Here is a 14,096-nt window from a genome sequence, read left to right as displayed (position 1 = left end):
GACAGGGGCTTCTATGCTCAGCCTTCTCTGTGGGTCTCTGCTCTGCGACGGTCTGCTTCAGCCCGAGCAGCAGCAAGGCTTCCTTCACTCTGGGAGATCTGCGCCAGCCTGTGAGGGAAGGGGTCATTGTACTCAGTGAACCGCTCTCCAACTCTGAGCATGTACGGCGGGGTGGGGGTGGCTTCTATTCTCTTACAGCATGTGAGCCTTCTCTCCGGGATGCTGTTACAGCGAATTGAGCGAGATGCCTATTGTAGTCTTTTGAATAGTGAGTCCCCGTATTGTGTAAAGCTCAGCAGCGCGTACAGCATACAATCTATGTGAAACTGTCCATTACCACAGAGGTCCGCAAATATCAGGAGGCGGGTGCTCTGCGTAGCCACAGAACAATGGCTTATTGTGAATCTCTGTTAAAACCTGTGGAATGAGGAGAGATGTAACTGGACTGTTTAGAACTGTATGTAAGGGGTAGGACAGCCACTCGACGGGAATAGTAAAATCAGTAACACACTAGCGAGTTTCTCTGATCTGTCCCCCGAAGCACTTCTCTGTTAAGGCGGCTGCTGTATGCTCTGGAAGAGGGGGGATTAATAAACACGATAGAGCAGAGGGTCTTCCTTTTGTAGTAGAGTCGCTCTACTTTGTATGGGAGAAAATCCGGGACGGCATTCAAGCAAAAGAGCCTCTTCCAGCATATATGGAGAGGGCACCTGGAGCAATACATTAATCACCCCAACTCTCTTGTCATAACTCCACAGCAAACGATTTGGTTTTACTGTGTGAGGCTGAAGGCGCGTTTGTTCAGGACTGACAGAACATGCTGCCAGTGACTGTCACTGAATTGTAAATCACTGCCTAAATTCAGCAAAAGCACTGAACCAGGAAACGCTGGCACATTAAAGAGGCGTGCTATTTTGAAGGATAACAGAATAATCCAATCGGTTTCGGAAAAGGCGGGTCTAAGCGACTCACCCAACCGCAATATGCAGAGCATCTCAAACCAGGAAGATAGATGCTCTGATCGAATAAAGGAGCCATCTTGGAACAGTAAAAACGCGTAGCCTCTTCACTGCTAGAACGTTTCCCTCCGTAGTACTAAGCCCTTTTTTTGGACGTTAGAGTAGCTTGTATTTAAATATTCATATTTTTTGTCCCCACAAAAAGTTATCCATGCCACATTCACATCGTTTTCTCCTAACATCCAGAGAATTCTAAAGGTACCCAATGTTTATAGGTGCACTTTCGAAAAGTGGACAACATTTTAAATTCAGCAAGGGGGCCATCTGTGTAGCTAGCTGCCTTAAGGTTTTCCGAAATAAACTATCTGTTGAACTCCAAAAAAAGAATGAAAATGCTAAGGAAACCAGCACCGCCTCTCCCCTACCTGCTCCACTGCCGAGGAACGTGCTGGAATGATGGCACAAACTAAAAAAAACGGGTGGGAACAGGATACTGAATCCCGCCCCTCCAGGACTCCCTGACCTGCCTCATGGTTGCCAAGGCAATATTTCTAAAAATATTGTCGTGCTACCGTAAGGCAAGTCATGGAGTCCTCGAGAGGCGGGATCCAGAGCAGACAAATCTGCTAAACAGGAGCTTTTTCCAATGGCAGGCCTCCGTTTCCAGAGGCCTGCCAATGGAAAAAAGGGGCGTGGCTTCACGCCATACTGAAATCCCCTGCTCACAATATCTCTTTGCCTGCAGCAGGGCATGCCCTGCAATGTAGGCTTCGACCTAAAAAGAAGTGCCAACAGAGCTTTCCATCCCAACCGCCTTTTTGGTAGCGGGCGACTGGGACTGGTCCTGTTGTACTGAGCGATCTGATTGAAAAATGTACTAGTCACCATTATATGAGTCGAGGACTCAGTCCCTGGATCATCCCGAACTTGTAAACAGTCTCACTCACATGGGGTTGGAGCCCGCTGCAAGCTTCACTAGAGGAAAAGGTACATTGGCACCCATGAAAACTGTACATAAATTATATAAAACATGCAATGTAGGTTGTGCATTTGTGGGGGTAGGCCGCACGTGGTGGGGTTATCACAGGGTTTGGGAACATGACCTGCAGCCAACCTCCTGCGGCGCACAGCCAGTGGGGTTTGATCAACTGTGAAAGCCAGAAGCCAGGACCTGCGGCCAACTCTCGCTGCGCATTTCCAAGGGATGTTTGCATTGGAGTTGGCTGCCCACAGGGAGTGGGGGCTGAATTCAGGGCCTGACTAGAGGACAAGCCCTCAGCTAATCCTTCCTCCCATGCTACACAGAGAGATGGCTTTTGCTCAATATGGCTTAAAAAACTATTTGCTGAAAATACAAAAGTTGAAGTTAGGTCTGGTAATAAGAACTTCAATTACATTTAAAAAAGAAAAACTGAAATTCACTGAAAAACCAAATTTAAAGTGACTTTATAGTTAGATATGGCAATAATAATTAAGCTTACATTAAAAAAAACACTAGAAATTCATTGAAAAAAGAACCGTTAAAGTGATGTTATAGGTCGGTGTTCGTGCTGGACTGTTCCCATTAGGCACAGGGTCAGACTGATTTGCATATGGCCATGTCTGAACTGGGGTGGCAGAGTGTGCTAAAGAATGATGATGGATTAAACCCAGATCAGTTAACTGGGGGTGAGTGCTTGCAATGTTTAACACTCCGTCCATCAACCCCTTTAGTTTTGCATAGTTAGATGTTGCAACAAGATAAAAACTAACATTTGAAAACAGAAACACCACCGACATTTACAGTTATAGTTTACTGAGCTAACTATAAATGTGCCCTGCAATGCACTGCTTATGACCTCAAACAGTACACCACTCAAGACATGTTAAGTGACATAATTGAGGATATCACTGAAGACATCTCAAACCGATAAAGAAGATCCTAAAATGGAGTAACTGTTCATAGGCGAATGTGTGTGTCTGATGCATTAGCGCAAGGCTAACAGGGCAGAAGAGGAGGCTGACAGGAGAGTTCTGAGGGCTGTACAGATTTATAGGGCATTACATCTTCAGGAGAGCAGAGGATAGGATAGCGTTCAAGGGATTTGAGAACAATGTATTGGTGTGCAGTATGCATCCGTTTGGGAGACTTTTTTGGGACATGTGAAACTGGGAGTGAAACCTTGGAAAGGGTGTGGTGTTTAGTTAGGACTGGAGATAGTATAATGGAGGAGAGGGTCAAGCTATTGAATTATATGTTGTCTGTCGAAACCAGCGCTGTATACAATGCTACTACAGAGTCAGTCCTTGTTAACGATTAGATGGTTTTCTGGTCAATCACAGTTCCCTGTGCTTTCTTGGATGGATTACTCTCTATTCTGTGTTTGTCCTTTCCATAGCATGGATTATGAACAAAGTTAGAAAGGCATGGTAGTAGGTGGAGAGATGGTGTGGTTACCAGTTCATGTAACAACAGATATTATGAGGGGCAGAAAGAGAAGCCTGGTGATAAGGAATATTTAAGTAGATGGAATACGTAGCCGAGGAGAGATGGTTTTGATGATTTCTGTTGCTAATGGCCACAGAGAGAACACAAAGGGCTTCCTCAGTTTCAGGCTGGAACACGCCTTCTTGGTGATAAGAACACCTTAAACAATAGAAAACAAGCCTGAACTGTGCATCAAAGTGTATGTGGCACTGAATTAATAAACAAAGGCTGCATTATAAACAAATGTTGAAAACAACTAATTAAAGAAATATACTTTATGGTAAATTTATTAAGATTGAAACAAAGGTCATCTTGCTTTGATTTGCTAAAAAAAAATTCTATGCAAACTCAATAAAGTTCTGGCGACGTCCATACACTGCATCTCAAACAAGGCCACAATCCACGAAGAATTACTTTCAAAGAACACGTCTGGAAGGTCATTGACTTACTTTTTTGTCGATCATCAGTGTCACTCTCAATATCACTCGTTTCTCCTGAAACAAAAAAATGACAGATGACCAAGGATAATATGAACGCATGTAAAATGCCAACATTGACAATGGTCAGAAATTACAGTTCTTTAAATGTTGACCTTTATTCCTAGCATGCTTTGTGCTTGATTTCGATTCAATAATTCGCAGCTTTTAGTTATGAAATGTGTGCTGTTGCCCAGGATAGTACCCAGCGCTTCCAAAGAGAAGATTTAAGGTAGTTATTGTTCACAGGACAAGAACTAGTACTGTGTAAAGAAAGAGCCTGTTCTATTATGTGAAGTTACTTAGTCCAGGGTATGGGCCCAGTTCATAAAGGTTTTTGACACCTCCATTGAACTTACTATTTTGAACACCTCGGGATCAATTGGATGCATAAAAAAGACAATTTTGGTACAAAATGTTAACCTCCTGATTTACTAAATCAAGCTTAGTGAAATTCTTTTGAGGTTTGAGGCGCAGGAACAGCAGGCCTTACTTAGGTGACCTGCAAAATGCAGTTAACAAACTCATAGGTTTACAGGCATCGATAAACACGTTGATGTTTGATTTCCATCCTGAAAACACATGTCAAATTACTCCTGTTGAGAGCTGTTGCCATATCTCCACACTCAAGTGAATTTGTGAGGCTTTCCTGTGCCAGATCACCATGATTTACATGGCGGGCAAGCAAACTAAAAACACAGTAGGGATTGGTGGAAGGTCAGTCATCATAAATTAGCACATGAAGCAGGTGGCATCATAAAATAATGGCCAGCTGTGGTTTTCACCACATGTTGTACATGCTGACCAATAACAACATATGGTTAAAATATGTGGTAAGCAGCTAAAAATAATGCCAGTAGCCTGGACTGCGTACTGCTGCGGGTGTTATTTTTTTTACAAGCAGTGGTAGCTACAACTGTCAGCATTTACTAGAAATAATTGGCCTCTTGCAACCTTCTGTTGTAGTTAATTCCACAATAGGTGTAATACAATAGCTCCAACAATAATTTGTAAATTACATTGCTGTTGAGGTTACCACCCAGTAGAGACATATTCTCAAGGATGGAATAAATTGCCAGTAATGGTAATCAGGCTGAGCATGACCGATAAGCCTCTCAATTATTTAGATCCCTACATGCACTCAACATGACAAAAGGCTTTATTATTTAAGAAACAGACACTCTTTGTCTCAGCTGTAGAAGGATTATGCATCACCTTAAAAAAGTTGGAAGGCTCAGAACAAGTGGAGAAAAACTGCCCAGCTGGGCCCTGGGCTCTCAGCTTATCAAACTTTTACTTATTACTATGCTTTTAAATGGTCTAGGGTTATCTATTACCGCATTGCAATATATGCGGATGAGGTGCTGTTTTTCCTTACTATGCTGTTAAGTTGTTTAAACCTTTTATATTTTCCAAATACACTGATACTCAACTCGTCATCTCCACAGAGTAGAAGAACTTTCACAATCTAATCTTAATGAAACTTCTTTTTGACCTAACTACCCAAGGTGCTTCCATCAGACTACAACATATTCTTCATATGCAACACAGAGATAAAGTACTGGTGCCCCCAAAGAGGAAAGGTCTCACCACATGCTTAAAATGTCTTCTGAAGTATGTCTCACTCTTAGAAGTAAAGAAGGAGACAGTTCCTGGATCACTACAAATACAAAGTTGTGATCCAAAGGAAAGTCAAGTGTTCTCCTAACATTGTAAACTCTTTTTTTTATCATCCAGGAGGTCCATCCATTAGGTACAAAAATAAACGTTATTCCACTATGGGTTGTGAGGGAAATTGTAGCTCTTTTTCTCTTTCCATTTAGCTTAAGGAAACTGCATGCTTAAACTATCCCTTTTACTCATTCTGTTTTGTTTACAAAGTTCTATGATGCTAAATACTTCTCACTGATGCTGATAAAATTGTTATATACCTGATGTTGAACTTCACTGGGACAACAATCAACATGACCAAGTATAAAACTATGAAAGGTAAAGGTTTTAGAATAAGGAATCAGGTCTTTATTTGACTGATGCAGCCAAGGTGACCATGCCTCTTCCCATAGTGCCCCCTACCTTAATCCTTCACCTCACCCCTACATATATATATATATATAAAATATATAAAGTTTTGACGGTATTCACCGCCTTGCTCAATATACAGCAATACACACATATATATAGGTCATGTGATCAAGCCTTGTTCGAGGGCGAAACGCGTCATGGCGGCAGCGCTGGCTTCACTAAAATAAACCACCTTGCACCAGCACTTTACGGGTCGACTCTTTGTCATGGAGAACTAGGCAGTTCCTTGCTGCCGATGGTGTGACAAGCCTCGTGAATATATATATATATATATATATATATATATATATATATATATATATTCAATCCAAGAGTTGCCCAACAATGAGGAAACCACACAAGATGAGCTTAAATCCATTTAATCAGAGGATTGTAGTCCTCCTGTCACTCACGGCATAAATGTAGAGCCAAACGCGTTTTGGGCGTGTCACCGCCCTTGATCACTGGCAAACAGATGAGGCGGCAGCAACGAGGGAACCATCTGCGCATAATTAAATATCCCGCCCCAGTGGGCGTATGCACGATTGCATGCTGGTCTTTGAAGTTCCATCATTGGCATTCCAACCACAGTGGGTCCTGCCATATCATCCAATGTACAATCCTGCCCAAGTGGGCATGCGGGAAGCAGGCAGGCTGACATCTAGTAACACCATCCTCCAAACGGACTCATCTCTCCGCAGTGTCCCTTTATCTCTGTCACTGCAGACCCGCTAAGTAAGCAGTGGGGTTTCCTCGCGGCTCGGCAGGCCGCTAACATTCAATCCAAGAGTTGCCCAACAATGAGGAAACCACACAAGATGAGCTTAAATCCATTTAATCAGAGGATTGTAGTCCTCCTGTCACTCACGGCATAAATGTAGAACCAAACGCGTTTCGGGCAAGTCACCGCCCTTGATCACTGGCAAACAGATGAGGCGGCAGCAACGAGGGAACCATCTGCGCATAATTAAATATCCCGCCCCAGTGGGCGTATGCGCGATTGCATGCTGGTCTTTGAAGTTCCATCATTGGCATTCCAACCACAGTGGGTCCTGCCGTATCATCCAATGTACAATCCTGCCCAAGTGGGCATGCGGGAAGCAGGCAGGCTGACATCTAGTAACACCATCCTCCAAACGGACTCATCTCTCCGCAGTGTCCCTTTATCTCTGTCACTGCAGACCCGCTAAGTAAGCAGTGGGGTTTCCTCGCGGCTCGGCAGGCCGCTAACATTCAATCCAAGAGTTGCCCAACAATGAGGAAACCACACAAGATGAGCTTAAATCCATTTAATCAGAGGATTGTAGTCCTCCTGTCACTCACGGCATAAATGTAGAGCCAAACGCGTTTCGGGCGTGTCACCGCCCTTGATCACTGGCAAACAGATGAGGCGGCAGCAATGAGGGAACCATCTGCGCATAATTAAATATCCCGCCCCAGTGGGCGTATGCACGATTGCATGCTGGTCTTTGAAGTTCCATCATTGGCATTCCAACCACAGTGGGTCCTGCCGTATCATCCAATGTACAATCCTGCCCAAGTGGGCATGCGGGAAGCAGGCAGGCTGACATCTAGTAACACCATCCTCCAAACGGACTCATCTCTCCGCAGTGTCCCTTTATCTCTGTCACTGCAGACCCGCTAAGTAAGCAGTGGGGTTTCCTCGCGGCTCGGCAGGCCGCTAACATTCAATCCAAGAGTTGCCCAACAATGAGGAAACCACACAAGATGAGCTTAAATCCATTTAATCAGAGGATTGTAGTCCTCCTGTCACTCACGGCATAAATGTAGAGCCAAACGCGTTTCGGGCGTGTCACCGCCCTTGATCACTGGCAATCAGATGAGGCGGCAGCAACGAGGGAACCATCTGCGCATAATTAAATATCCCGCCCCAGTGGGCGTATGCGCGATTGCATGCTGGTCTTTGAAGTTCAATCATTGGCATTCCAACCACAGTGGGTCCTGCCGTATCATCCAATGTACAATCCTGCCCAAGTGGGCATGCGGGAAGCAGGCAGGCTGACATCTAGTAACACCATCCTCCAAACGGACTCATCTCTCTGCAGTGTCCCTTTATCTCTGTCACTGCAGACCCGCTAAATAAGCAGTGGGGTTTCCTCGCAGCTCGGCAGGCCGCTAACATTCAATCCAAGAGTTGCCCAACAATGAGGAAACCACACAAGATGAGCTTAAATCCATTTAATCAGAGGATTGTAGTCCTCCTGTCACTCACGGCATAAATGTAGAGCCAAACGCGTTTCGGGCGTGTCACCGCCCTTGATCACTGGCAAACAGATGAGGCGGCAGCAACGAGGGAACCATCTGTGCATAATTAAATATCCCGCCCCAGTGGGCGTATGCGCGATTGCATGCTGGTCTTTGAAGTTCCATCTTTGGCATTCCAACCACAGTGGGTCCTGCCGTATCATCCAATGTACAATCCTGCCCAAGTGGGCATGCGGGAAGCAGGCATGCTGACATCTAGTAACACCATCCTCCAAACGGACTCATCTCTCCGCAGAGTCCTTTTATCTCTGTCACTGCAGACCCGCTAAGTAAGCAGTGGGATTTCCTTGCGGCTCGGCAGGCCGCTAACATTCAATCCAAGAGTTGCCCAACAATGAGGAAACCACACAAGATGAGCTTAAATCCATTTAATCAGAGGATTGTAGTCCTCCTGTCACTCACGGCATAAATGTAGAGCCAAACGCGTTTCGGGCGTGTCACCGCCCTTGATCACTGGCAAACAGATATATATATATTGCTGTATAGTGAACAAGGCAGTGAATACCATCGAAACGCGTCTGGGTTGTTGCATTTGGAATAAAGGAATCTTACTTTGGAAAGTATTCACGGGGTCAGCGCCTTCTTTTGAATGAAAAGTTTGGACTGGTTTGGATATATATGCTTGACCAACTGAACTGAACTGAAATAAAATACCTGCAAACCTATCTGGTGGTCCGTCTCCTGCTTCGCAGGTCCGAATGGGTTGGAAGTTGCACTGTGGAGATTTTTTCATATATATATATATCTATATATATATATATATGTGTGTGTGTTTCACGTGCCCCATATTCTCTCCATCAACCACATACAACTCAATAACTTGCCTCTCGTCTCTACAATGCTATCTCTGGTCACAACTAAGCACCACACCCTTTCCAAGTTTGTCGCCAAGTCTTACATTTGCCAGAAAATGCTGCAAATGCAGCGTAATGCACACCAATACATTTCTACAAAATCACGCAAATGTTATACCTAGCTCCTCTGAGGATGTTATGCCCCAGTAATCGCATCAAGTCTTCAGAACTGTCCTGTCAGCCTCTGCTTCTGCCCGGTCAGCTATCAGGCAATGCACCAAAAATACACATTGCACTATGAATATTTACTGCACTGCAGGCAAACTTTGTCAAAATCTCCCCTCATACACATTATTCGAAGAAGCAACTAAGAACTTTTTTTAACAGATTTTATTAGCTTTTCAAAATATACATTCATTTTTTTGCATATTATTACTCCCATATTTGTCATTTTCCATACTTCACTTTATATACCATAGTGTCTAATCTTTCAGCATACTGTTTTATTTGGCTTTACTAACAATCCCTAGCAGAGCTCCCCCTCCAGTGCCCCGCCTGCAGGTTACAATAAATATACAATTGTGCAGGTACCGTTTTCCTGACTTGTCTGTACCTTTTGCCTCTCTCGCTGTACTCAGTCCCTCTTATCCCCACAACAAGCTTCTCGTATGATTGTCATTATTACACAGGGAGGTGTGGTCCGTTCTACATCCCTTTCCCAGTCCCGGCGTTCCGGGCTCCCAAGCTCGGATTGAAGCGAGGGCAAGGATTCTCCTGGCTCTGGCTCCGGATATTTCATACTTTCCTCTAGTGCTTTCCATGCTCTGGCTCTTTCAATTTCGTCTATGCCCCTGCATGCATTCCTTAGTAAAATCCTGCTCTCACATGCCGACCAGGTTTCTGGTTTCCATTTCCACCCTGTGGTTCGGGGTCCCCCTTGTGTCTTCCAGCGTTGTGTAATTTTGCGCTTGGCCAGTATGAGAGCATGGTCCTGGAAAACATCAATGGCCCTTGATTTAGATGTGTGTGGAAATTAGCTCAGGAGACATTGCGCTGGCTCGCAAGGGACCTCCCGTTCAGTTATTTCCACCACTGCAGCTGTTACCTCCTGCCAGAATGTGTGTAAGGTTGGGCATCCCCAGAGCATGTGCAACATGTCCACCCCAATTTCCCCACATGGTGGGCATCTCGGTGAAAATATCGGTTAATGCGCTCCAGGGTGAGGTATGCCCGATGCAGAACATAAAAATTATTCAGCTTGAATCGGGCATTTCTGAAGATCTTAGGTATCCTGACCAGGGTATTCTCCCAATTCTTATCTTCCTTAAGAATGCCTAAGTCTGCCGCCCACGGGTCTCTCAGTGTTGTCAGAGGTTGGAGCAAGTCTTTGCCAATAGAGCTGTATAGGCATGTGACCACATTGAATGTGCCCCCCGCCATGCCCAGATACCCACAGGTGAAGTGTTGTTTGGGTTCCAGAGTACCCATCCCACAGTGTCTCCCAATAGCAGCTGTAACGGAGCAGACACTGGCCCTAGGGTACGTCCCAGTCTGCTTGAAATGCCCCAAACTGCAATATCCCCCCCATCTTTATACAGGTGCCCCAGTCTGGCGGCTCCAGCCTGTACCCACTCCTCCAAACCTCTCCACTTCCTCCTGTGTGGCAGTGGTGAGTAGAATACCCGAGCTTGTGTCCTCTGGAGACATCTCCACCAACAGCGCCGTAATACATTCAGTTCGCGTGTGCACTCCTGTGGGGTTCCCTTAATTCGCAGTAAGGTCCGTAGGAGCTCATCATGCTCCGGGGTGAAAGGCCCTATTTCTCTTCCCTGCGTCATCCTCTCCGCTAATTATTGTGTAAATCTTTGCAGCTGTCCTGCTAGGTAGTATGATTCAAAGTCAGGGACCGCTAGTCCCCCCTCTTCTGTCAGTCATTTCAATGTCACCAAGGCTACCCATCGCCATCCTGTTCCCAATATATACACCAGGTTATAAGCGAGTCCAATTCAGTGAACTGCATTTTCAGGATCCACACAGGTAGTGTGGTGAAGAAGTACATTAATAGTGGGAGGGCTATCGTCTTTAAAAGTGACACCCTGCTGGTAACCTTTAGAGGGAGGGTCCTCCAGAGGTACATTTTATCTTTTAAGGACCTTACGATCCCTCCTATGTTTCCTTCCTGAATATCACATTGAGAGTAGAAAATTTTAACCCCTAAATATTTTAGACAGCGGGGCTCCCACACAAGCTCTCCCAATCCATCTGGCGTGTCTCTGCTCTCTGCCAAGGGAAAGAGCCGAGATTTCTGCCAATTGACTTTAAGCCCTGACCGCGCCCCAAACGCAGCCCCTCCAGATCACTCAGGAACAAAAGGAGGCTGTCCGCATTTAGCGCAATGTGATGGGTATTTCCTCCTATCTGTAGGCTTTGATATCTACCTCTTGTTCAAGCAAAGCATGCTAATGGCTCCATGCCGGGATACAGCAGCTGCACCCATCACAAGGAGCCATGGCCGACTCACATTTGCTCTAGCACTGCATACAGAAACCCCCATTCGAGGATATTGAAGGTCTTCTCTATGTCAATCGTGAATATCGCTCCTTCTCTCTCTTCCCGTCCACTCACCTCCAGTATGGATAACAATGAGTGCCGTTTTTCTGCCCGGGATAAACCCTGCCTGATCCCGATGGACCAAGGTAGTCATGAATTGGAAAAGTCTTGTAGCCAAGAGCTTACTCAATATATTAAAGTCTAAATTAAGCATGGATAATGGTCTATTGGCCGTGCAGTCAGAAGGTGATTTTACTGGTTTAAGCAAAGGCATCACTAACGCCTCTCACATGGTTCTGGGGAGCACTCCCTCCTCCCTGGCCACTGCATACAATTTCGCTAGTCGCTATTTGGGGGGTCAGCTCCTCCACATAGGAGTTATAGAATTCAGCAGGGAGACCGTCCGTTCCGGGGGTTTTGCCCCTGCAAGGCCCTTAATGGGTGCCCTTATTCCATGCTCTGTGATGTGAGCCCCTATATCTTCTCCTGACAGGGTGGGGTGGGGAGGGGGAGCGGAGCTAGGAAGTCTACCATTTCCCCCTCCTTACGTCTCCCTGCACTCTTGTATAGCATCACATAAAATTCCAGGAACCTACTGTTGATGTCTTCCTGTCTATACAGGTAGTGTCCAGCCTGGTCTGCTATTTTCACAATAGTGTTCCTTCTGAGGGTCGGCATGGCCATCCAGGCCAGCAGGCTGCTAGCTCTGTCTCTTTCTGCATGGGTGTGCTCCACGTATTTTTTATAATCAAAGCATCTAAGTCATTCCTCTTGGGCAGCATTCTTCTCCTTCACATCCAGGAGACCCTTCTGGATCTCTGGGTGCCAGGTCTCTGTTTCTCTAGTTTGCATAACTTGCGGTTGGCGCCCTCCAAGTCTGCTACCAGAGTGCGATGCACACTGATAGATACTGCTTAACAACCAAAGGACTCCACACCACCCAAAAGTGAAACACCAAAAATAAAGTTTATATTTATTGAAACTCCACCCTTTCCTCCCTCCCTACTCTATTTTTTAAACATGATGTAAATGAAAGCTTCTTATTCCTAGATATCTTTCTTAGCAAGAGACTAAAATGCAACACCACCAGCATGGCTAAGAATGGTGAGTTACAAATCAGACCAGTGACTGGGATAAAATCGTGCATTCTTGAACAAAATGTCAAAACGTTAGTGCAATCCTTAGTCATCATTATCATCAAAGCTTTATTTCGATATATATAATATCATAAAAGCACATTTACAATTAAAACACAGTTCATTAACAATACATTTAAAATAAATTACAGATAAAAACCTTTTATATTACAATAAATAATTAAAAATGCATTAAACTATAGCAGCTTTGTGGATATATGGAAATATAAAAATATATTTTGCTTATGCATATTTCATCGAATGGCCTTCAGCCTAATCAGCCAAGCCCAACTTGAAAATTTGGCCACCCCACACACTAGGGTTGTACTAGCATCAGCCTTAAGTATTCTGAGTGCGATTTGACAAAAGGAGCTCCTCGCTAGTTTTCTCGAAGCATATTTTAATCCTCTCAAGGCTGCTCTACATGTGACTGCCAATTTAATATGGGCAGTTTCTGCTTCAGACCACTTTACAGACTTGCGCTGCGCAACAACACATTCATTAGTATGTTACACCACTCCCATCAAACTAATAACGCTACAAACTGCTGGATATGTGGCCGACTCCCTCCCTACCAGAATTACAAGGGAGCTCTGCCCCTCTTTCCGTACCCGTTCACTCACAACGGCTCCTGTAGTGCATGGTTCAAAATAATTAATTCCTTAGATTCTGATATTGCTGTCCTCGACGGAAGCTGGGTTTGGGGAAACCTGAACTTAGTCCTGCTCAACGTCTGTTACCCCGATAAGGAGGGACTCCCCATTAGAATAGGAACTGACCTAGAAAATGAAGTATATGGACTAAGTAATTACACAATTAGCCTTATGATTCTTACTGTTGAATCCGAAGCTGCACCAGTCCTGCCCGCTATACCAGTATTACCAGTCACTGGTGAATTATGTGTCAGAAAGAAAGGTTCAGTACACTTAGGTCATAGTAAATGTACTACTGTGGTCGAATTCAGTGATCATGGTAAATCATCCTTTAAAGTTACCCGTCATTCTTATTTTGTTTGTGGTCATACCGCATACATACGTCTGCCTCCAGATTGGGATGGTACCTGTTATATTGCATTCCTTCTGCCACCTGTTTTTCTAGCCCCTCCTGATTACCACCGAAACACAAATCTAGTAAAGAATAGACTCCGAAGAGATCTCCCGCTTGTCGACTATACAGAAACGGCATGGGAACAATACACCGATTTTAATAAAGGATTCTTTTTCTTTTTAGGCCCCGTCCAAAACAGTAAATTAATACGTAGATTAACTAGAACCCTTGAAGCTGTAGTACATGAAACTGCCTCCGCCTTAGGTAACCTAACAGAGGAGCAATCTGCCATGCGGGTTGTTGTCCTTCAGAATCGTCTT

General features: G+C 44.8%; 1 protein-coding gene across 3 annotated transcripts in view; it reads right to left on the bottom strand.

Moving 5' to 3' along the window:
- Positions 1-14,096, bottom strand: part of DENND2C (DENN domain containing 2C) — a 388,745-nt gene that overhangs the window by 131,708 nt on the left and 242,941 nt on the right. For all 3 annotated transcript variants that reach the window (XM_086923286.1, XM_086923287.1, XM_086923288.1), the window contains exon 7: positions 3,876-3,920. In XM_086923286.1, the coding sequence (XP_086779412.1) occupies positions 3,876-3,920 (45 nt within the window). The remainder of the gene's footprint in view (positions 1-3,875; positions 3,921-14,096) is intronic.

This window comes from Lissotriton vulgaris, chromosome 5 (genome assembly GCF_964263255.1).
Source record: "Lissotriton vulgaris chromosome 5, aLisVul1.2, whole genome shotgun sequence".
NCBI lineage: Eukaryota > Metazoa > Chordata > Amphibia > Caudata > Salamandridae > Lissotriton > Lissotriton vulgaris.
This window is presented reverse-complemented; position numbering and strand designations above follow the sequence as displayed.